Below are 22,733 nucleotides of genomic sequence, written 5' to 3' on the forward strand. Positions count from 1 at the left end.
TGCTCAGTGCTAAGTGCTCAGTGCTAAGTGCTAAGCTATTTTTAAACTGAAGCCGAGGAAACAAGTGGCTTGTCTTTCTGCCCTTCATGCAGAACTGATGTGTTCAAACCTGATTGTTTACACAAGCCACATGATCAAACTTTCATGAATGCACCAGAAGCTTAATCAAACATTGGTGTGTGCACAAGTGGGACCAACATGTCTGTGCTAAAAGTATTTTCTTTGTGTTGAAGTACACGTGGACCTGTTCTATTCATCTTTAGGTACCTTGGTTATTTCTCTGTGCGATAGACAGAGACCATTTCAGGTAGAGTGAGAGATGGGAGAATTGTTCATCTTCACATTCTCATCAAAGTCAAGTAAAATAAAAGCTTATAAACATTTAATAAAAAGAAATGATTAATTTTTAATTTTTCTATAAAGACTGGAGAGATAATATATCTATAAATATGTTGAGACTGAGGTGTTGTTCATTAGTGCTAGATTATTATAGGCTAATTATATTGATTGACAGACCAAAAACTGAAATGAGTTAAATGAAAGCTTTACATAAGACAAATTTACAGCTGTAAGACTCTCTCTTTCTGTTTGTTTATCTCTGTGTATGATGTGGTACAGTGGTGTAGGAACTAGGGGGACATGAAATAAACGTGATTAAACATAAAGAAGGTAAACAACGTGGGGGATGAGTCCTTGTCACGTGATCCACGAAAGTTGGTTTGTACATAAAAGCAAACGTATGTCCACTGTCCACATATTCCACAAACAACAGCACATTAATTTTTTTCTGTTTCTCCTTGAGCAAAATTTTATTTTAAGAAATCAAGTAAAACAAAGAATAAACACATAGGTAAACAAAGAAACAAACAAAACTGCATTTGACTCATAATTCCTGACATAAAGATAATGCAAAGCAACGAATGTACAGGAGCATAAAGCGAAAGATCTGAATAAATGTGAGGGGAAGGTTCGATTCTTGTTCACACAAATTAGAGAGCCACTTTTTTGGGTGAGTAATGGAAGTGGAATTGAAATACTTTGCATGTTTTTGGTAGAGGCATTGTGCAAAGTTAATGTAGGCGTCTGACAGATTTCTTAATGCCAGCCATGCTGTTTGCAATGTGAATGGCAGAGTTTGGTTTCTAGATATGTTTAACGAACACCTTCATTATTTTGTCAGGTTGCACTGCATCCTGTTCATGTAGACGATTTGTCCCCCAAAGTCACCCACATGGTATTAATTGGCCAAGTCTTATGTAATGAGATGCCATCAGTCTTGACCACCAACGACCTACTCCTGAGACCGTTAGACAGTTTGCAAAATTTATGCAGTCTCTCCGAGACTCTTTGAGGCAAATTAGAACAGACTGGGCCGGCAGCTGTAATCAATGGTTTTGATTATCGTCCATGATCTGAAGTTGTGAAGCGAGAGTAAGTCAGGTCAACATGTGGAACGTAAGGAAAATAGTCTTGTTTTCAAAGTTACAATGCCATGCCCAGACCCCCGGGATATTTTATATGGTTCTTTACCCTCCAGATATCTCTCTTACCGCTTCATAATTACGACCCCAGAAATGAAACAAAATCTGTGGGGTCTGAACATCACTTTATAACATCGGAAACAAGACGCATAGACTGGATGATCATGCAATATAATTTATGATAGCCGTATATTTACATTATTTATATATTTATTTATCCTGGATTCCAACGTGTTTCAAAGTCATTTTGTTTCATCCACCTTTCATGTCAGTCTAAGACAAAGAGACTGTAAATGCTGAGACCAGTTTTATCAGGTTTATCAAGGGATACAAAGTTACTCAATTTCAAGTACCCGGATGTAGCGCCAATCAGATAATCTCATGAAAGCCGTTATTAGCTTCCATTATACATAACTAAAAACTGTTCTTGACATCCCTTCCCCTCCACCCCAATCTCACCAAATAATGTGATTGTTCTTGCCAACAGTGTGCATCTTTACGGAAGCGTTTCATGTTCAGAGCGCTGTCCTGCTTCAGTGCAGTTCCATATCAAACCTGATTTCCAAAGAAATCTGAAATGACAGCTTATACACGTTTGTAGATAAATGAACAAAGTTTTGGCCAATGGCACAGGTTCATCCAAATGGAATTAGAATAGAAACAAATTCCCACGAAGTTCTGGCAGGATGATGTACTTCTTTGACATCTACGACCGCAACAACAATTCTACCAAAAAGTCCACATCACAGACTGTCAGGCGACATTAGAGGCAGCTGGTGTCGATCCACGAAACTCCTGTTGTAAATAAAAATGGAAAATTTTCTTTTGATTTCTTTTTAGCGTAAAGATTAAATGAAAATCGTGATACTCATTGTCCAAGTGAGAACTTTTACTACTCATGAAAATCAGTGGCACCCAGTGGTAAATCAACATTTGTTCAAGTATTGCCTTATAAATACACGTTACTGAATATGTTACAGTGAATCAGTATTACAGTAAACATTTAAAGATCTCATTTGAAGCTGATAAAATGGAAATGAGAACGATTTAAATATAAATGCCCCACTGGTGTCATCCTTTTATCGCAGTGAGGAATCTGAACTAAATAAACTCCAGCGCAGTGTTACTCACAAAAGGGTTAAACGAATATTGAGTCTTAACACAAAGAGAAAAAAATTAAAGAAAAAGCAAAATAAATAAATAAACAAATAAATAAACTTTTGTCACTGACATACAATAAAACTTTTCCCTGAAGGTCTGAATGGTTGCAATTTTTTTGTGCTTTTTTTACCAGTTTCTTCTCTCTTAATCACCGTCAATTTATTTTATTTGTTTCGAAAACAATGCAAATAATAGTTTATATTGAATAAATTTATTTGTCAGGGAAGTATTCTAAAACTGAAAATGATTGATGATAATTAGCGCCAGTAAACTAAAAAAAGTCCGAGAACTCAACAACAATCTTTCAACGCTTGAAATGTAGAAACAACAAACACTTGAAACTGCACCAAACTGTCAAAAACAATCTCTCACTGAAAACCATCTGAATGATAAGCGGGGGACACAATCGAGATTTATTCCAGAAATCCGCTTGTCGCCCTTTATGACCTCCAGGCCTTGGACTGTGACCTTATTCCCGAGACCGTTCTTCGCTTTTCCTTTCAGGTGGGCGAGAAAAATGTGTAAATAACAGCAATAAGCAGTCCTAGGACTCAGAGAATAAATATTTTTGTATAAAAGGGTGATTAAGTTTTGGTGTGAGATATTGTAAAAAAAAAAGGTTTCTTCTGTCAGCCCATCTGTCAGGTCACAGACACTTGTTTAGCTTAGTTCTGAAGAAATTAAATTGAAGTGTAGCTTGTTACCCTGGTGTTACCCCGGGTAGCTGACCTAAAGGACTAGTATGTTGAAGAGAACACAAAGGAGACCAAGGAAAAAGCAGCAGTTTAAAGTCTGACATAAAAATGTTTATAATTATTTTTTTGGCCTTTTCGCGTCTGCTATTCAACGATGAAAACAATTGGAGGAAGATTAGTAAGGAGAGTTAAATTTAGCGACGGGAAATAATGATAGCGAGGATTTAAGAATTAACAACTCGTCACAGCCCGTACAAACATGAGAGAAAGAAAGAGAGAACATGAGCTGTCAACCTGTTAAAGTTAGAAAGGACTCAAATGTTCGCTATTTCGATGCAATGACCGCGCATGAATATGATTGACTCTGCTGAAGCGACTGACAATAAAATTCAGCTGGCCGAATCAATCAATCAATCAATCAATCAATCAATCAATCAATCAATCAATCAATCAATCAATCAATCAATCAATCAATCAATCAGCAGAAAGGTGTTTCTGGCGGAAGTTACGATGTTGATAAACGAAGAAAGGCGGGAAGGAGTACTGAAGCTATAAGTGTAGGTATGATATGAATAAACAAACAAACAAACAAACGACCCTACATGTGCAGTCTGCAGCCTGACTAGCTTGCCGCCGTTGAGGTTGGATTTTTCTGACCAGAGCTTCAGCCGCTTGTCCATGTTGGCGACGACAACCTCGGACATGTCTTCCGGCGGAAGTGACGCGGCGCGGTCGGCGGACATGTGCAGTCGCTTCATGAGCTCGGTCCTCGCCTCCGAGCGCTCCTTGTCGACGATGGCGCCTTGGAAGACACCGTTGGTGTCGAAGACTTGCTTGCTCTTCCTCAAGGTGGCCATCAGTGAGGCGTCGGCCAGCTTCATGTTGAGGTACTTGAGGAAGGCGGCGTCGTTGGGAGGGCATTGGTAGATGTAGAGGCAGAGACGAGAGGCGAGGTTCTCCTTCAGGTTCTCGATGGTGGGCAACGCGAACTTGCGCTTCATCAGGCGGTCGAACTGCGGCCGGCCCAGCTTCAGCAGCACGCACGCCGACTTGGTGCACGCGCTCTCGATGTAGTGGTCGAGGCCCAGGATCATTTCCAGGGCACCTGCGCGGGAAACGACATCATCATCATCAACAGTCATTAACATCATCCACCTCCATCATCATCCACGTCCACCACCATCCACAACCATCCACCACCACCATCATCACCACCATCCACCATCCATCATCCACAATCATCATCCATCATCACCATCATCATTGATGACGTCATATAAGCCCTCACACATTCGCCTCGTGGACGAACTACTCACCAAGATGTTCATTCTCGCCAAGAATGCAGATCTGTTGCGGTCTGTGGACAGCGAGTCTTTGAATACGGTCTTCATGAGGGGTCAGGTTCAAAGCTCTTTTGCTGAAACAAGTTTTAGTAACTCCATACAGTCACTGACTATGACAACGAGACCGTCAGCGACAATGACATACACATGGGGATGAAAGAAAAAAAAAAAAAAAATTCACTAAAATGCTTAAATACAAATAAAAGGAAATGTGCAATAAATGTATGAAGACAGACGGATTTATGGGGACAGACCGACATTTTATGTCTGAAGGATCCTCCGGCTCATACGTAACCAGGGTCGTGAGCAGAAACGAAAGGGGAACACTAGGAATTCCACACACAGGTCATGTCACCTGTCGTCATAGCAAGGTGGGGTGGGACAGGTGCCCCCCTACAGCTTTCGATGACGGCAAACTTCAAGCTGCACACCTGAAAGCATTTGACTGACGCACGCACGAGTGCCGTGCACCGAGGGCCGGCAAAAAAACCGTCTTTGTGTTGCCGGTGGCAAACTCCCGGCGAAACGAGATCGCACAGAGTCAGTCAGACAATGGAAGTATTTTTCTGGCGAAGAACGGGAACCTATTATTCCTCGAGAGAGTGTCTGAGCTCACGTTTTTAAGGAGACTGAACACAAACAAGCATTGATCACCGCATGAAATTACACGGCAGTGTAAATGGACACAAACACCCACAGAGAGTGAGAGAGAGAGAGAAAGAAAGAGAGAAAGTACTAGCACCGACTCGCCTCTGACAATTATCTCGACTCAAAAGATAAACCCTTGGAATGAAAGTGTCGAGGTCTGGCGAGGTCGGTGAGTGAATTAACTTCTAAGCCCCAGACTGTCGCTACAAGGATCGAACTCAAAGATCACTTCCCCTTTCTCTCTTTCATCACGCAGATCCTGTCTCATGCATTTTAGTTACCTTAGGCAATGTTGTTTGATGACATAAAGAAAAGGAAGAAATTCCTTTTTATCTTTAATACCCGGATGGTTTCAGATCTGTCAGAGTTTCTTTTTCTAAACAAAGTGATGCGGCTACAAATATTAGTGAAGTTTCCACCATCCCCATTGGAGATGGAGGCCTGCAAACAATGCCTTGCAAAAGAGGTTCAAACCCCTGGAAACAATAATGTTTGTGTGAATGCACTTATTTCTCGTGGAAGACCACAGCTGTGCGAGACTTCCACGAGACACTCGAGCACCTACCTGGAGCGGAGGTCTGGAATCAGGGACTCCATCTCTGTCCACACTCGCGGGAACTGCGACTTGTATTGCCGAGGCTCCAAGTTGATCTCCACCTCCCCGCTGTCCAACAGTAACAGGGACATAGTTTAACCATTTTAAGGTCAAGAGGTTAATTACATACCCGCATCTCATACATTTTATAGTAATGGATGAATTGATTGGATTGTGTTGGACTGGATGGACGAGTGTGGCTAGATTGAGCTGGATTGGATTGGATACATCAAATTTGAAATCTTCGCTAAAGGAGGCCTGTGCAGTGATTGTTCACCTGCTGATGAAGTAGGCGTGTGTAGCCGCCTGGCCTTGCCTGATGACACGAGCGCCGTAACTGACTTTCTCGGTCGTGAGGCTGATGACAAGTTGTTTTCGCTGACGTGGAGGCCAAGCTCTGAAGGCAGGGTTACGGTCCACGAAGCTGCTCTTGGCCTATTGGACACACAGGGCTTTAGGTCAAGACACACGAAAAAAAAAGAGAAAGAAAAAACAACCGAGGACGACGAGGGTGTCTGTCTTCATCAAATGGTTGGCTTCCGAAAGGAAGGCTGCCAGTTCGATACTCTACTGGGTGACTAGAAAAAAGTCCCTTAATCACTCAAGTAAAAGTGACAGATGGAGATGTTTCTGGACATGCAATGTAAACTCTGTATTTGCTACGTTCTGACAGAATCTTTAACATTTTACATTACGATGACAAGCGACAGGTGTTAGGAGATCCCTGTGTTTTTGCACACCTGTCTGCGCACGTATCTTTGTACTGACATCATTCGATTCAGTTCCACTCCAGTTCCTGGTTTTAAAACCCACAGGAAGTCAATATTACATCATTCAGGCAATGAAGGACATGAACATTTGCACGCATGCACAGACATGCGCCGACTAGAGAATAAAAACTGCTGACATTCATCGCCAGGTACAAAAGCTGTTGATCGTGTCAATCGTCAAGCGTTACTGGCTGAAATACCTGATTATTGATAAGAGCTGTAACGATTGAAAAGAAGACAAGAGCGAGAAATGGAGGGTGTGCAAAGGCTTTTCGATTTTCTTTTTCATTGCCGTATTCATTGGCAAGAACTTTTATATCGACGCCCATAGAAATGACGGCGATCGTAAACCGGTCGAAGGCTTTTCAGAAATCGCAGAGAGAAAGCCCAGCAATGTAGTAACATGCAGGCAAAGAATAATTTTCATTTTATCCAGTTTCTATTGCAGAAAGTTCGTATCATTTAGTCTTTAAAGGAGTAATGATTGATTCGCTCAAACTTGCTTAAGAAAGTATTTTTCTTCCTTCTGTCTTTTTTTGCAAAAGAGTGAACTAGAAGGTTTGTCGTGCTCTTCGGTGACGCTGGGTAAAGGTCAGCAGGTAGGAGAGAGAAAGGTAAGAGAAAACATAGCTGTTTAACGTCCAGTAAGCTAAGGACATTAACTCTGATGATGTCAGTCGCCCCCAACCCCATAATCGCATCAAAGTGTTGATACTCAAAGTTCCACAGGTCACGTGCACACTCACCTGCATGTCTTCTGCCACCACGCCCCGCAGGCATCGGTTGAAGAGGTCACGGTCGATGGTCAGGAGGTCGATGTGGTTGTCGGCCACCACTGTCGCCGTGCGCACGCTGTCCACCTCCACCAGCGCCACCTCGCCAAACGTCGCGTTTTCTCCTGCACACGGCAGTTCAAGTCTCAAGGAGTTAGAGAAGGAGAAAAACCTGAGAGTTTAATGTCATAATTAAGTCATCTGAACGAGCGAATCCATCCCTTGCAATTCTCAGTTTGGACGTCAGCGCTCTAACCACTTGGCTACCCGCTTCCCCCTACAATGCAGACGTTAGGGAAAAGGAGCAATCAGGAACGTCCCAATTAATCAAGTTCAAAGGTCAAAAGTTCGTGCTTTTCACACGCCCCACACCTGAGTATACAAGGACGCCCAGGGCGCTCCGGTCCAACTTCTTCTTGCTGCAGACCTCGTTGAGGAAGTCCAGGACCTCGGCGTTGATGGCCTCGTTTTCGCGGGACCCATCTTTGGCTGCGTCTTTGCCGATGACGTAGATACTGACCCTTCCTTGAAGTGCCACGTACATCCTGCAACAAGGTCAAGGCCGTGAAATGGTATTCATAGATGAGGATGGGTTCGCCATTTTATCATCGTCGTTACATTCTCGTTTCGTCGTCATGAAAAGGCAAGAATATTTTGAGCGAGGATCTTAGGATGAAGAAAAATAAATCACAAAAAATATTTTATTGCATGGAACGGAAATGACTAGGGATGCGAGCAATAGTTTGCTCTAAACTCCATATTCCTGCATTACTTAAAAAAATAAAGTAAATAATAAAATAAATAAATCGACAAACAAAAACCATACAAGACGATTCAAAATAAAAATTACCAATCGTTATTCGTTTGCGTTGCCGCATTTCAGACTTATTTATTATCGATTATTATCGATGTTACTCTAGCAACAGTGATTATTATCCATAAACAAATTCCAACGACTGTGACTGCCTGTAGACGAGACAAACACTGCTTCCTGACATTTGTAGTCATGGAAACACAAATCATAACGCCCTTCAACCTCTTCCGGGAATTACGCGATTGGTAGAGTTGATATTGGGCTTAATTATCGTTATTTTCACAGTAACGGGACTTGTCCACACCATCCACACAGACAACTACAGTTACAGGTAATGTTGTGTCGCACGACTGTGGAAGAACCAAGATTCCATTACAGGAGAGTGGAAGTAACCTAATAATGTTCGTCTGGAATATTTCTTATTCATAATCGATTCTTATTAATATTTCAGGGCGAATAATCACGTGTCGCTAGCAACAGTTCGTTGCTGTTTGTAGGCAGAGATCAAAGTGTTCCGCCACACAGTTGAAGAGAGGGGTGGGGAAGGGAGAAGGAAGGAAGAATAAATTCTAACGGGGCGATTGACACCCTGGGTGGATATATATGTATGTATGCACACACCCAGTGTGAATTAGGTACTTCTGTAGTGTAAATATTCATGCGTCTGTGTGTGTGAGAGAAAGAGAGTGAGAGACACAGACATGAATATTAATGTACTAAGCGACGAGAAAGAGAGAAGAGAAAACATTGACAAAATGACAACCTAACCAAAAAAAATATGATTAAATCCATGTTCCTTTCAGACCTGAATTAACTTTTTCGCACTTGCCTGTACCCTTCTGTACTCAACATAGACATTTTCTAATATATATATAAACATATTCTAATAAACATATTCTAACGACCACGGCCAGCAACGTCAAAATTGCCGTTAGTTTGGAAAATTTGAATTCTCGAGAAGTAAATAATTTAACAAGCAGGGAATATTTAAGACTCAGAAGAAAGAATTTTACAGAATATTGGAGAATCTTTAAGGACTTAAGGAGAATGATCGAGAAGGAGGAGAAGGAATGAACACTCACTTGTCTCCGATCTCCAGACTGTTTGATGATGACGTCATCAAGCTCTCGAGTTTCGAAGCTGCAGTAACGAATGATCTCCGTGATGACGTCTGAAAAGTACGAGCCACATGTCACGTGACTAATAATGTTGCATCATGTGAACAACGCAGCATGGTATAGTATCGTGTGAATAGCGCATTATTGTGTGAATAGCACAGCACGTGACTAATACGTTTGTGCACAGAAGAAATAAAGATAGACAGAAGATATTGAGATGTAAATAAGGCGTTCCGCTCACAAACAGCCAAGCAGACAGGTTCTCGACGACACGCTGATCCACTCATTCACTTGCTAATTAAAGATAAGCGCAGGATGACATTTAATTTATCAGCCCGCCCCCCTACAGTGGTGGACAACGGGGTGGCCTGTGACGGCGAGACTAGTGAAAAGACGGGTGGCACCCTCGTGGAATCTTCAGGACTGGGTGGTGGAGGGTGGTGACCGTCGTTGGAACCAGCGGGTGTTACGAAGTCTTTTGAGTTTATTGTCCGGGGGCAATCTTCAGCATGAACTTTGACCCAGTTCCGATGTTAGAAATGAGGTTGAGCACCTAATAACTTGGTCCGTGAAAACGGCCCACCCCGCCACGCCATTGTCACGCCCCAGCACCTCTTGACTGGGCAAAATACACCAAAAACTGTCACAACCTCTATACGTCATATACGTCAGGTCAAAGGTCTCGCGTCAAAGAGTCAAAATTAACTCTTCAACGGCTGAACAAACATTACATCGAAAATCGTGCAATTCTTATGACACTGATCCGGTAAACACGAGGATAGTAAATGAATGAATACGTCGTCAGTGTTATCAATACCAACCGATCATCCATCTTTCTGGCCAGCCAGTCTACCGACCAGCCAGACAAAGTTACAAAGTCGTTGCGGGAGAGGTAAGGGAACATCACATGGCTGGTTCCCTTCCCTTGTCCCTGAAAGTTTTTCACGAAGCTCAAATGTCGGAGAAGATAAAGTGGGAGCCGAGAAAAAGCGAGAGAAAAGTCTCGTGAGAACAAAACATCTAAACGAGTGCAACAGGCGTGGCGCAGGTAAATCATCCGTGGAAATCTGCGAGGGGGGTGAAGGGGTCAAAGGACGCTTTGTGAAGAGTCAGTAGGCGGGTACATGTCGGTGCTTGTTAGTGCAAGTCACGACTGTAGCATGGAAGTATTGGAAAGAAAACTTTGGACAAGAGGGAAAACGGTCAAAAAAAAAAAAAAAAAAAGGAAGTAAATGTCTTAAACGACGTCTTGAATAGAAGAAGAGAAAGAAAAAAAAAAGGGGAAGAAAATAAGTAAGAAAATAAAAGAAAAAAAAACAAAGGGAAAGAGGGAGAGAATGGAATGAGAGAAAGCGGAGAGAGAAGAGAGAAGAAGGGGAGGAAGAGATGGGTGGCTCTCGCGTTCTATGAGGCACTCAAATATGGCGCCCTTGGCAGTTGGTTACATGTTATAAATCTAATAATCAAGCAAGGCCAATAGCCACCAAAGACAGAATATTTATGGCAGCAGGAAACGAATAGAGTAGAGTAAGCATCATTCCATTCATGCTTAACAACTTTACAACTAATGTCTCCATGTTATGGCTCCTTCTTTATCCTGCCCTGAGTTCAGTTTCTTCTTATAGGGAAGTGCTCTCAATAAAGGGTGACTTCAAGTTATTTAAAAGTGGTCACGGGTAGTGGTGGTGGTGGTGATTAAGGAGTACCAGGATTATTCCTCGAGAAATAAGTAAACCCATGAACCCAGGACTTCTTTTCTATTCTCGCCAACCACTCTCGCAGTATTGCCTCTCTCTTGCAGTTGTACCCTCACGCTCAAGTACCCCGACAACAGCAAACCCTCGCATGTACCCAGAAGACTTTTACCCTCGTAATAAACCATAAAACCCTTGATTTCTCGACCAGAAGAATAATGACTTCTGTCGCTCCAAATTGTCGGTCGTTCTCTCGCTCCATTGGTCCTCTGCAGGAAGTGACGGCGTCGATCGCCAATATCCCACAGAATGCCGGGAAGAGAAATAAACAAAACATATTAACGGACCACTTACTGCCCCCCATTCTCTCTCTGAAAACCGTTCAATTAAGCTTTACTTTCGCCTGACCAGCCACTCCCACTCCCCACCGAGTTTGCGACAACCAGCCACAAAACGGCACTTTCCTCCCGTGAAGTTTACGACAACCGACACCAACAACGGAAGCGCGCTAGTTTTTGGCAGTAAAAAAAAAATAATATAAAAAAAAATAAAAAAAATCTTCGAAAGCCTATTGATTCCCTCTTTTGTTATTCCGAGGGCCATTATCCACACGCAGGCATTTGACTGCGCCCTAAGTACGGCCATGCTTGTCTAGAGAAACCCTGAACACTGAAATGTACTTGCAGCACGAACCAACGCCGGACATTTTTTTTTTTTTTTGCAGTGGCAGGTTCTAGAAAAGCTACCGGGAGGGAGCTTAGTGCGTATTCAGAGAGAAAGAGAGTAATTATTTACCCCGCAGAAATGTGCAAACACTAGAAGTTTATATAATCTTTTTTTCGCACACTCCATGGATGCGTTGCAGTTCGTTTCTCGGTGCTGGACATCGATCATGGCCAGTCATAATGCAGTGTACATTAGGGAGTGGAAATAGAAGGGAGCAGTGACTGGTGGAGTTGGAAAAGTTGTCCAAGTAAAAAAAAAAAAAAAAAAAAAAAAAAGAAACTGAAAAGGCTTTTGACTCCTGTTTTTTTTTTTTTTTAAAAAAGCTTTAAGTCAAGATCTCGTGACACTAGGACACGAAAACGACTTTAACTCAGAATATGCTTGAGAAAGTGAGTGAGCGAGTGCTAAAAAAAACCCAACAAAAAAACTCCACCAAAAATAATTATAATCGTTTGCACGTTAACAGTAAATGAGCTCCAACTTCGACCTACAGACGGGTACATTAAAGGCCTAGTCGGGTGCAATTGTTTTCTAATTAGTAGGTAAAGCTTAGCAAATTTTTTTTTTCAAAGTCTTGAAGATTGCACCACTTGGCTGTTCCAGAGACACGCCTACAAACAACCCCAAGCACCGAAAGAGGTTAAACATGTGAGGTCACGCTTGTCCACACAAACATCTTATTAACTTAGCATCGCCTTTCGGTGTATCTCGAACACTGAGGTTTGGGTCGGGTGTGTTCATCCAGCTTTGGAGAAATAATATGTTGCACAAAACTTTACCCTGTAGTTAGAAAAAAAAATCTGTCCGCTCTACTAGACCTTTAAAATGTAAAAATAAATCAAGAAACTTTTTTTTTTCTCAGAGTGCTCCCAAGTCAGAAAGGTGAAGGCTGAGGTCTGTCCTCCTGCATTTCTTCTCTTGTTTACGATCCGCTTGGAAGTTTGTCTACTTGAGATGCAGGTGCGTACGACTAGACTGCTTTGTAGGAATAGTTCAAAAGCACTTCTTTCTTTTTTGTTCCTCCAGCATGCATTAGTCCGACTAGAAGTAGAGTGCTTTGCACCCGACCCAGTCGACAACTTAGTGTCACTTCAGACCATTCGGAAAATGCTTGACACATAATAGACTCCATGCTCTGAAATAGCCCGAAAAAAATTCTTTGGGCTTTTGTCTTTGACCATATATCTTAAAATATACCTTCCTTAAAATAACAAAATAAAACTTAAGTGTATTTGCTGCAGTTTGGAGTCTGTAGACTCACACAGTTCACCCTCTTTATGTTTTATCTCTGAGAGTAAATAAATGTTTAGGATTAACTCCCCCAGAAACAACAATCAGGTTTGTTTTTCTTTTTTTGCCTCAGTAAATAAGAAGTAAGTTCAATGCACAGAAGAGTCCTCTCAAGTTTTTCTACAGGCAAGTGTTGTTATTCTCAGTTTCTAAACTCCAGTTTGAATGACTTTTGACAAACCTCTTACTTTTCCTTTGTATGAAATTTTCTCCATTCACGACTTGGAGGTAATGCAGGTGACGAGGGTAATGGTGAATTCAATGATCAACAGGGACATTCTACAGGGTAAATAATTTATTAGTTAAACAAATAATTATTTTGTGGCAGACGAGATGATTTTAGGATAGAAAAGAAGCTTCTCATGGTCTCCTCTCCTTCACACAGAATCTTGCCTTCATGGGTAAGTTGGAGGGTGGTCTGAAGGACAATGATGGAAAAATATTAGAATAGGTTTTTGGTAAAGGAGATGGTGGAAGAGATGACACTACCTTTTTCTCCCAGTCATTCAAAATCAAGGGACAGCAGGTACACAGGGCTACCCGTTGTTAAGTACCCTGACACAGTCATTGACAGGAGGCTTTTATTCAGTGAGCACCCAAATTATTTGTACTAAACTGACCTGCAGACACTCTACCCCTTAAAGAAACTCCGCAGCTGTAATGTCAGGTCTGGAGTGGTGTATACAGGTGTCTTGTTGAAAACATTCTCACTTTAAACATTGTCGTCTGGAATGATCATCTCAACATCAGACATAAGTCAGTGTTTGTGTGTGTGTGTGTGTGAGTGAGAGAGATCAACATGTTGTTTGTAAGTGTTTTTGAGAGCCAAAAACAAATTTGTTCTGGTCTGTATCTTTTACAAACAATAAAGATTTGATTGATCTAATGGATTGATTGATTAATCGCATGGCCTTAGAACAGTTGGAATCGTGGATCCTGGGTTCGAATCTGGTCTCGGCACACATATCTTCTGTAGACGAAACAGCTATTTACGTAACTGTGCCATTACTGACTGCATAAACACTAATTCTCACATTCAAAAGGAATAAATAAATTATATTCTCTAGATGAAATCCGCCAAAGCATAGTTTTTTTTGTATTGAAAGAGATGTTAACGTTGTTGTATAAAATTCCGACGAACGCAAAAATATAGGTTGTGTCTGATTGTCTGCCTGGAAAGGTTACCGAACAAAAGCTGATCTATATCATAAGAATTTTCACAAAAAGTAATCATTAAACTACTGATTCCACTTCTACAATGAAAGCCATAAACACAGACTCTGGCAACATTGGATATCAAACTGCATTTAATTTTGTCCTATAAAAACTCGCAATTTAAAGCTGTAAGAAAACTTATCTTAAAGTAACTAAAGCCAGAGCTGCAGTGTACAGGTGCTTGTATCGTCCTTCAATACATAAAAACGATCATAACTTCCACAGGGTGATTAGGAAAAGGCTTTATGCTCGTTTTTATGTACAGAAAGGAGATACGACCGTTCATGAAACTCAGACCAGCATCGGCTGATTGGATCGGAGTCTCCCATAAAATGCCATTAATATTTTCAATGAAAGGATGATAAAAAGAACAAGGTTGGAATCAATAAACAATGAAATACTCTCCTGAAGGTGAAGAACACTTTGGGGCAGAGCTGCGTCCCTTGTGATGGCTGCTGGAGGACAGACCGGGACCGGATGAACAAAGCGGTTCAGGCAATTACTTTCCCCAGATGATTACAAAAAGGAATTTTGATTGGCTAGGATTGGTCCAGTAATGTGTTTCTAAAAGTAAAGAATTGACTCTTGATATAAGAAACATCAAAATCTTTGGTGATGGGAAATGAGACGGTCAAACAAAGTTTTAGTTGCCTTAGCCTAGGGCTAAACTATCCTTCCAGGAATATACATCAGCAGCTGTTCGAGAGGCAATTAAAGAATTTCGGTGTCAGTAGCCTTGTAATTGAATCCGTACATCGCAGTCTGATCAAAAGCGTTTTCACAATTCATTTAGTCGAAACTGTCTTAATACAGAGATAAAGGTGAAGATCTTTTGCAAGGAAGTTGCTATCGGCTTTTTCATGCAGCGGGCCCCAGGAAACAAACTTTGAATAGTTAAGTAAGAGTAGGAGATCGTTGCTGTTTCTTAATGCAATTACAAGCTACGATCTAGACAACATTAGATGAGCGATAACGAGCGAGAGAAAGAGGGGGAATGTGGAGAGATATAAAGGGAATGAACGGTCAGACAGGCAGAAGGTGATTTATTCTACTTTTTGAGTTTCTGTCGACTGGGCAAAGGATCTTGGAATGTAGTTGAAGAGCATAATTATTCACCCTCCCAGGTCTCTCCTGACATTTTTATTCCCATTATGTGTGTTTTTGGTTTTTGTTGTTGTTGTCGTCTACAAAAATTCTGATTTACTGTAAGTGATATAAGAGGTTTCTCTGAAGCCTGATATGACCAAACTTTGTTAAGTTCTAGCTCAGTGACAGAAGACCTGCTGAGCTCCCAGCTCCATCGTTGCCGGCGACATTATCTGTCAAGGAGAGACGAGGTTCCAACAATGGACGCCGATGATTCATTCACCTACGTCTCTAATCTTTTCACATAACCGGTGATGGGATCGGAACCCAGTCCATCTCAAATGTTTCTCATTTACATATGCCCTCCGTCAAAATTGCTGTAAACACTTTGCCGCTCACCGTCACTACAATAGCCAGCGTGGAGCTGATATAATAAATCCTTTATTACAATATACGATCGTGATCATCAAAGGGTGTCAATGGACTGCTTTTATTTCTGAAAATAGAATTAGCTTTTTATGAAGGAATCATTACAGGAAACCCTCTTCCTTGGGTCCTTAGCTACAGCAATGTCCACAAAGACGAGAACATCACTGCAGGCAGTGTTCTCACAAACAAACAAACAAACAAACAAACAAACAAACAAACAAACAAACAAACAAACAACAAAATAATAATAACAATAACAACGGAAGTTTATGTAGTGACTTTCCCTGGTTTATAGAACGCTCAATGCGCTTTACAAAAGAAAGGTAACACATAAGTAAAGACAAAAATTCACACAACAAACAAACTGGCACAGACTGAAACAGGTCTGCAAACACCTGGACAGAGATATAATCAACAGACATCATAATCACAAGATAGAAATACTTGAATAAGATCAGCTTACAAAAGAGGAGGATGGACTGATGTTTTATACCGTCAGCTACTAAGGATATACACCTGTAAATAGATGCCACTTGCAGAAAAATAGAGCGTGTCCGAGACGAAATCTGAACCCTGGACAGCCGATTCCAACTGAACTGAGGACAGGCGCCACAGGACCGCTTTTAAAAAAAGGGAGTGGCAGACGGTGAAAATGGAAAAGGTGAGTTTGAAGGTAGCTCGTGGAAGTGGGAGAAAATACTTTGTGTCCATAGTGCACACGGACTCGAGACTCCCAAACCCAAGTACAGAAGGTAGCAGGTTAGAAATGGAAGATTACAACCACTCGTCATGTGACACTCCTGTAGGAGCTTCAGGTAGCAAGCAGATAGAGAGCGTCAGGCGGAATCACAGGTAAACAGGACCATGAAGGTAATACAGGTAAACGTATCAGGTAGCAGGTAGGTATAGAGAGCGTGAGGTAGCATACAGGTAAGTGAAGAGGGGCCGGCTTTGTTCGAATTCCACAAATAATATGAAAAAAGTTTCGGTTCAGTGAGTCAGGGACAAGCGAGAGCAAATAATAATTCAGATTAGTACATTTAATACCTTTCTTACCAAACACTTTTTGACCGAATTTATACACGACGGATAGATAAAAACTTTGCCAAACTTGGTCAAACATTCGCTCATATTTGCAAGAGCGGATTTTATGAACACATACAATTCATTGTTGTCTACAGTGCTACGAAAGGATAGGCTTTTGACACCGACTGACACTTACCAAGGTAGTGTAAGCGATGAGTTTTACTGTCAAAATCCACCGAAACAGAGACTGTTTTTAATACTTTTTAAAATATTTACCTGTACCTCGATACATGTCATATCTAACAACATTTTCCGAGGAGTTAATCAATGTTTATACTTTTATTTATTATTAAGGAATTAGGTACTCAAGATCAAAGTGCTGAAGGTTGAGTTATAATGAGACATTACTCACAGACAAAATTTTGCAGATTTCAACCAAAAAAAGCGATACGTACCGTATTTCACATTTTTCAAGGTCTGGCTTCGACTTGCTAACCACTTCACAAGCTCCTGACACTCTCTTGTAGTCCGCTCGGAAGGTGGCCTCTTGATGAGGGACACAACTTTATCGTACATCGACGTCATCGTCGCAATGTCCACTCTCACCTGTCAAACTTCCTTCACTTCTCTCTCTCTCTGAGGAGGATGAAAACTGGATGTCGTAGTTTTAAGTTATTTCACTAATCTCAGGATGGTCTTCTGGAAACTTTTCGTTTCTAGCCTTCACTTAGCCAATCAGAAACCAGTCTGCAGCATTTTTCTGGGACAGACCCAGCTGAAGAACAAGAGAGTCACGGTAAAACTGTGAAGAAACAAAGATGAGGACTTGTTGATAATTTTTTCACATCGTCATTTGAATGGTGAGACGTCAGTGTTGGTTTCTGGTGTTGATTACCTGAATATATCAGAATTTTTTTTTTACATTCTTGGTTCTTGGAGTGAACTTTGTACAGCTCGGTTTTGTAGACAGCAACCGTCCTTTGATGATTTAGCGATGCTGAGCCTTCCACACCCTTCGTCGCAGCGTCCTGCCCCGTACGCGCTGTTTCCTTGGAAGTCACCTCTCACCTCTATCTGTCGTCGTCGTTATCGCTTACGTTAGAGGAGTAGATCTGACGATGACAAGCAAAAAAATACTGACGTTGAACACTGAGCTGCACTCTAGCAACACCAACAGAAACATGAGAGAAGAAAACAAGAGTAGCCCTGTAGACAATATAGACAAACAGAAACGGAAACTGGGGTAAACACACACACGACTGCTCAGGCTCCGTGAATGCCGCTGCAGGCTCCCACTACTCAGGTGTTCATGATTAGAGTTAGACAGGTGGAAAATGCTGCGAGCAGTGAACGCTTGCCTGTACTCACCACCAGCTGCAAATGGAGTGTCACACACTCACACACTCACTCACACACACCCTGCCTTCAGGTCTCATTCTCCATTCTCCTCCCTCCAACCGCCGCGTGACCAACGGGATCAGAAACCGTTCCGTTCTTTCGTCATTTGCACAAAACTGGAGCATGCGCGTTGACGCCAGGTCGACCACGTTCTCGACTCCCGCCGCCACCCGCCTTCGTAACCATTACCCCACCCGCCACCCTGGCAGCCACCGTCCATCCACCCCACTTCGACGTATGCATACCCCGACAGAAGTGGGCCTGCAGAGACACTCCGAGGGTGAGGACGATAGATGGGATTGTCGTCCATTCAGGCGAAGGTATTTTTATTCTCAGGACGAAAACACCATTCAGGTACCCCGATCACCATTACCCGGCAAGGCGATTATATCTCTGAACAGTCGGTGTCAATGGATGAATGACAGGTGGTTGGATATGGCTGTCTTGCATGTCATGTCTGTTTGTCTGTGTGTCAGTGTAGGCCAGTTAATGTTTGTTTATCTCACCACGTGAACAAACAACTACCGGCAGTGAACGTGTAATTACTGCACTATACAGTACGTCATAATCAGAGTTTCGTCATAGAGTTTCGTCAAGATAATCAATGACGAAAGAAGGTTCCAGAGCCTTCCGTCACTCCTAAAAAATTACGTCACTCATACTTTTTTTCCCCCCACGGAGATTTTCTGAATTCTTTAGAATAAACGATGATGTGCATCAATATGGATGAGTATGACATAATACAGTGACCGTCATAAAATGGGTTTGAACTCTCCTGTTGCTACAACTTAAAATAGTATGCATACTTTCACTCTTCATTAGGCAGCAGTTCCATAATATTTGCGTAAGAATGGTGTATGTCATTTCAAAAGCACCTTCTTGCTCGTGTTGCATTGTGGGTCGTCTGTGAGGACAGTAGTAGAGGCGCGTGTTGTCTGTCTACACTTGACCTCACGTTGTTTGCACTAAAGGAGACATCAGACATTTTGTACTGAGAGTAGAAGCGGTTTTGGTGGGGATCAAGGGGAGTTCTCCGTTTTTCAGTGTCCCGATCCTGTCTGGGGCCGGAGGTACGAAGCGAGGGCAAGTCGTTGCCATGGAGCATCGTAGGGAATGTAAGGACAAGCCAAGATTGAGGCAAAGAAGATGAGGAAGAAATAAAGAAGGAAGAAAATGGAGGGGTCCTAGATAATGAGCCGGCAAAGAAGGACAAAGGAAAGCAGGAGATGGCAAAGACAACAGAGAATTTTATAAAGAAGAAGACAAAAAAGACAAAACGAAGGAAGAGATAAAGAAGCTTTATTTGTGCTGTGTCGTGGCGTCCGTTGATTCTGAACAAAAGGGCCAGGAATTAGCTGCAGGCGGTTGAAAGGGCTAGGGTTTTCCTTTCATCTAGCCGATGTATTCGATGCTGAAGGAATCGATGAGAGAAGGGAGACTACTTCATCGACTGCTGCACGTATACGGCCCGCGCGCGACAGAGCTGTGACGTCACTGTAGTGATCACTGGGTTGTAGCCAAACGAGGGACGTTGTAGGATTTGAAGAGGAGGAGGAGGAGGAGGAGGAGGAGGAGGAGGAGGAGGAGGAGGTATCCCCAGCAAAGCAGCACACATACAAACACGCACACACATTCACGCACATGCAAATACATTTAAACATGCATATACATATAAATTTAGTCACTACTATCGTGAGACACGCTCGTTGCTCATACACGAGATCGCATGCACGTTAACCATATTCATACGTCACACGAGCTGTTGTCAGCCAACGAAACACCTTTGACCTGCACTCATTTTTCATTCCTCAGTCTTTAGCACCTTTCCCCAGTCTGATCCCGCAGGTACCTCATACCTCACCATTGTTTTCTCGCAGACCAGACCTATTTGAACTGTTCAGCACCAATAAACCAAACCGAAATCAACTTCAAAGGAGGGCGTCACCATGGCGGAACGGGGTATCACCACAATAGATGATCAAGTCTGAGCGACCTTCTCTTAGACTCGGATGACACCTGACTTTTAGTTAGAAATGACACGCAAGCCTTTCTGGCTATTGCAACACGATGACATTTTTGACCCACCCGGGGTCACTCAAAGGTCATCAAATAAATGAACATGTGAAAGTGAAACTTTTTCGCCAAAAGTCAAACTTAGGCTCCGTTTAAATGTAATTAACAAAAAGTAAAACACATTTATTTAATTTAATTTTGCAGTTTCTTGTGTCATTCAGTTTCTGTCTAAACCAGAAAGTCAACGATGACAAGGCAGCTGCTACAAGCTTGTTTATATTTTCATTAAGTAAAACAAAATTCAAAATAACTCCAGCTATGGTAATGAACCATCGGGCAAAATATAAAATAACTTTTTTGTTGAGCACTGAATTTTCTTGTCTTAAACTGTTGCTGAGTCTTTTATTTTGAATAGCAACATGGATTCGTGTAAAAAGAAACGAAAGAAGAAAGTAATAATATCCTAAACTTTAGTTATACAGCTGAGCTTTGAGTTAGTACAAACAGAACCCTGGTCTTCATGTTTTCCTGAACAATTTATCGGAGTCAAAGCTTTTTCACACGCTGATGTTCAGAAATTCCTTCAGCAAAATACCCTGCAACATTCCACAGACACCGAGTACACTGCAGGAAGGTTCTCATCGAATCTCATGACATTTGTCATACAAGTCGTTGGTTGGTTTCTCAGGTCTCTTGGTTTGTAAGTGCCTCCCCTGCTTTTCATAAGGTACTATGGAATGAAAAGAAAGAAACTAGAGGATCCGAAGAAAATAAACATGTGTCACATGTAGAGACGAGATCTGAACCTACAATCTTCAAAGCAATGATGACAAGAAACTAATTTTACCACTGCAGCGACTCGTCTTTAATAACTCAACAATATTCCCCAGGTGTCACTAAGATTCAGAGAGGATTGCTTCTCATTTTGAAGTTGTGGCCAGTATCCAGTGTATTGTGACTGTAAGCCTCATTGTTGAAAGACCCCTACCTGCCATTGTCTGGCAAAATAACCAATTATTTGAAAGGAGGTAATGTCGTACTCCTGACAAAGGGATTTCAGGGGACAACAGCTGCTGATCACGTGCTAACATTCTAGATGTTGACGAAGTACAAATCTGACATGTAGTAAGCCAGTCTCTGGCAACTGCAAGTCTGGGGACCATCGACACCATCTCTCATTAATTCAAGGTCCAAAACCCGATGTGTGTGTGTTTCAGACGTTATAATCTTTATTCTCGTGGATAGTCTTTCGGCTGCATTGTAGATAGACAATTGAAGATATACTTCACTGCTCCGGAGACTTCTGAAGCAATGACCGTAGGTGTTAAGGTCAGCTTCGTGGAACCTTCTCCAGAGTCTCTGTGTTAAAGGACAACTTGTTACAGCTTGCTTCAGGCTGGAACTGGACACGCCTTTCTTGGTCCACTAAACCCAGTTTCTAGATGTGGCGATTGTTGGTTAATCATAGAATTTTAATCGACTTTTTATAAGAAAAAAGATGCAGACACTGTTATAATTCAGCACTCTTCCCCTAGAACATCTTTGTCACTTCTTAGGGCTCCATGATTAAACATCAGCGGGGATCTTGACACCTTGAGTTTCCCATGTTGCTCCAGGGCAACGACTTACCCTCGCTTGCTAACTACGGTTCCAGAAGGCTGACTCAATAAAAGTCGGCGTGATGGCAAGAGGACATCGGAACAGAGTAGAGTCCTTGAGGCAAGGACAGACAGAAATATTTGACCTTTACACCGAAGGGCAAAGCAGGACTCGACCTCTACATTTTATACCTACATTTTTATGTATCATTGCAGTCTTTGATGAAATGTTAAGAAACGATTATCGAAAATTTTTTTTTCTGATTGTTAGATGTTCTGAAGTGTGGGGTCCATAGAGGCCTAAATTTCAAACATCCTGTTGCTATATATTTATTTTATATAATTTTCCCATTCTTTCACACACACACACTATCTCTGCCCCTCTTTCTTTGTCTATCTCTCTCTCACACACACGCAGACGCGTACACACACACCTGGCACGTTCTCTCTCAGTTGTGCTGTTTTCCCACTCCACATTCATTATCGCTCCGGCAGTTCTTTAAAGCTGAAATGACATATCCATAAAATTAACAAAGTGATAGCAGACTTTTAAATTTTTTATTTGACTTTCTTGCCTAAGTGATGTTCAGCGAGCAAGAGAGGTTTACAAACTCACTTGAATACTGAAGATCTTGTCAATCGCATAATGACGCCGAGGAGGTCTCAGTGCAAACACTGTGTCATCTAGCAACGACAGCAACGACAGCCACGACCGATAGTGTGTATCATGGAGCCACTTGTCTTTGGATTAGCAGCTTGGTGCTTGAGTGGTTGTAGGTGCCTTGAGGCTGGATGCCGTCTGAGGTTTGAATCCTCTTTCACTTCCACTGGTGGGATGTCTTGTTATGACTCCATGTCTG

The 22,733-nt window shown here is 41.9% G+C and overlaps 1 protein-coding gene across 2 annotated transcripts; it reads right to left on the minus strand.

Annotated features, from left to right (window-relative positions):
• Window positions 1–765: 765 nt before the first annotated feature.
• On the minus strand, window positions 766–17,458 carry LOC112555609. Of its 2 annotated transcripts, XR_003097506.1 has the most exons (10): window positions 17,320–17,458; window positions 9,363–9,451; window positions 7,839–8,011; window positions 7,440–7,591; window positions 6,201–6,358; window positions 5,894–5,992; window positions 4,654–4,754; window positions 3,940–4,442; window positions 3,015–3,139; window positions 766–2,276 (listed from the first exon to the last, which is right to left on the minus strand). XR_003097506.1 is itself a non-coding variant. In XM_025224038.1 (9 exons), exons 2-9 carry the CDS (start codon window positions 9,398–9,400, stop codon window positions 2,235–2,237), a joined length of 1,266 nt encoding a protein of 421 aa, XP_025079823.1. In that variant the 5' UTR covers window positions 9,401–9,451; window positions 17,320–17,458; the 3' UTR covers window positions 766–2,234. The 2 variants fall into 2 exon arrangements, 1 of the variants encoding a protein (XP_025079823.1); XM_025224038.1 differs by lacking the exon at window positions 3,015–3,139.
• Window positions 17,459–22,733: the final 5,275 nt, after the last annotated feature.

Source organism: Pomacea canaliculata, linkage group LG14 (assembly GCF_003073045.1).
Source record: "Pomacea canaliculata isolate SZHN2017 linkage group LG14, ASM307304v1, whole genome shotgun sequence".
Classification (NCBI taxonomy): Eukaryota; Metazoa; Mollusca; class Gastropoda; order Architaenioglossa; family Ampullariidae; genus Pomacea; species Pomacea canaliculata.

Coding starts and splice junctions, on each gene's coding strand:
- LOC112555609 (XM_025224038.1), bottom strand. CDS start 9,400: ATGACGTCATCATCAAACAGTCTGGAGATCGGAGACAA. Junction 5,993..6,200: donor CACGCCTACTTCATCAGCAG/GTGAACAATCAC, acceptor ACTGTTGGACAG/CGGGGAGGTGGAGATCAACT. Junction 2,277..3,939: donor TCAGGCTGCAGACTGCACAT/GTAGGGTCGTTT, acceptor TATTTACAACAG/GAGTTTCGTGGATCGACACC.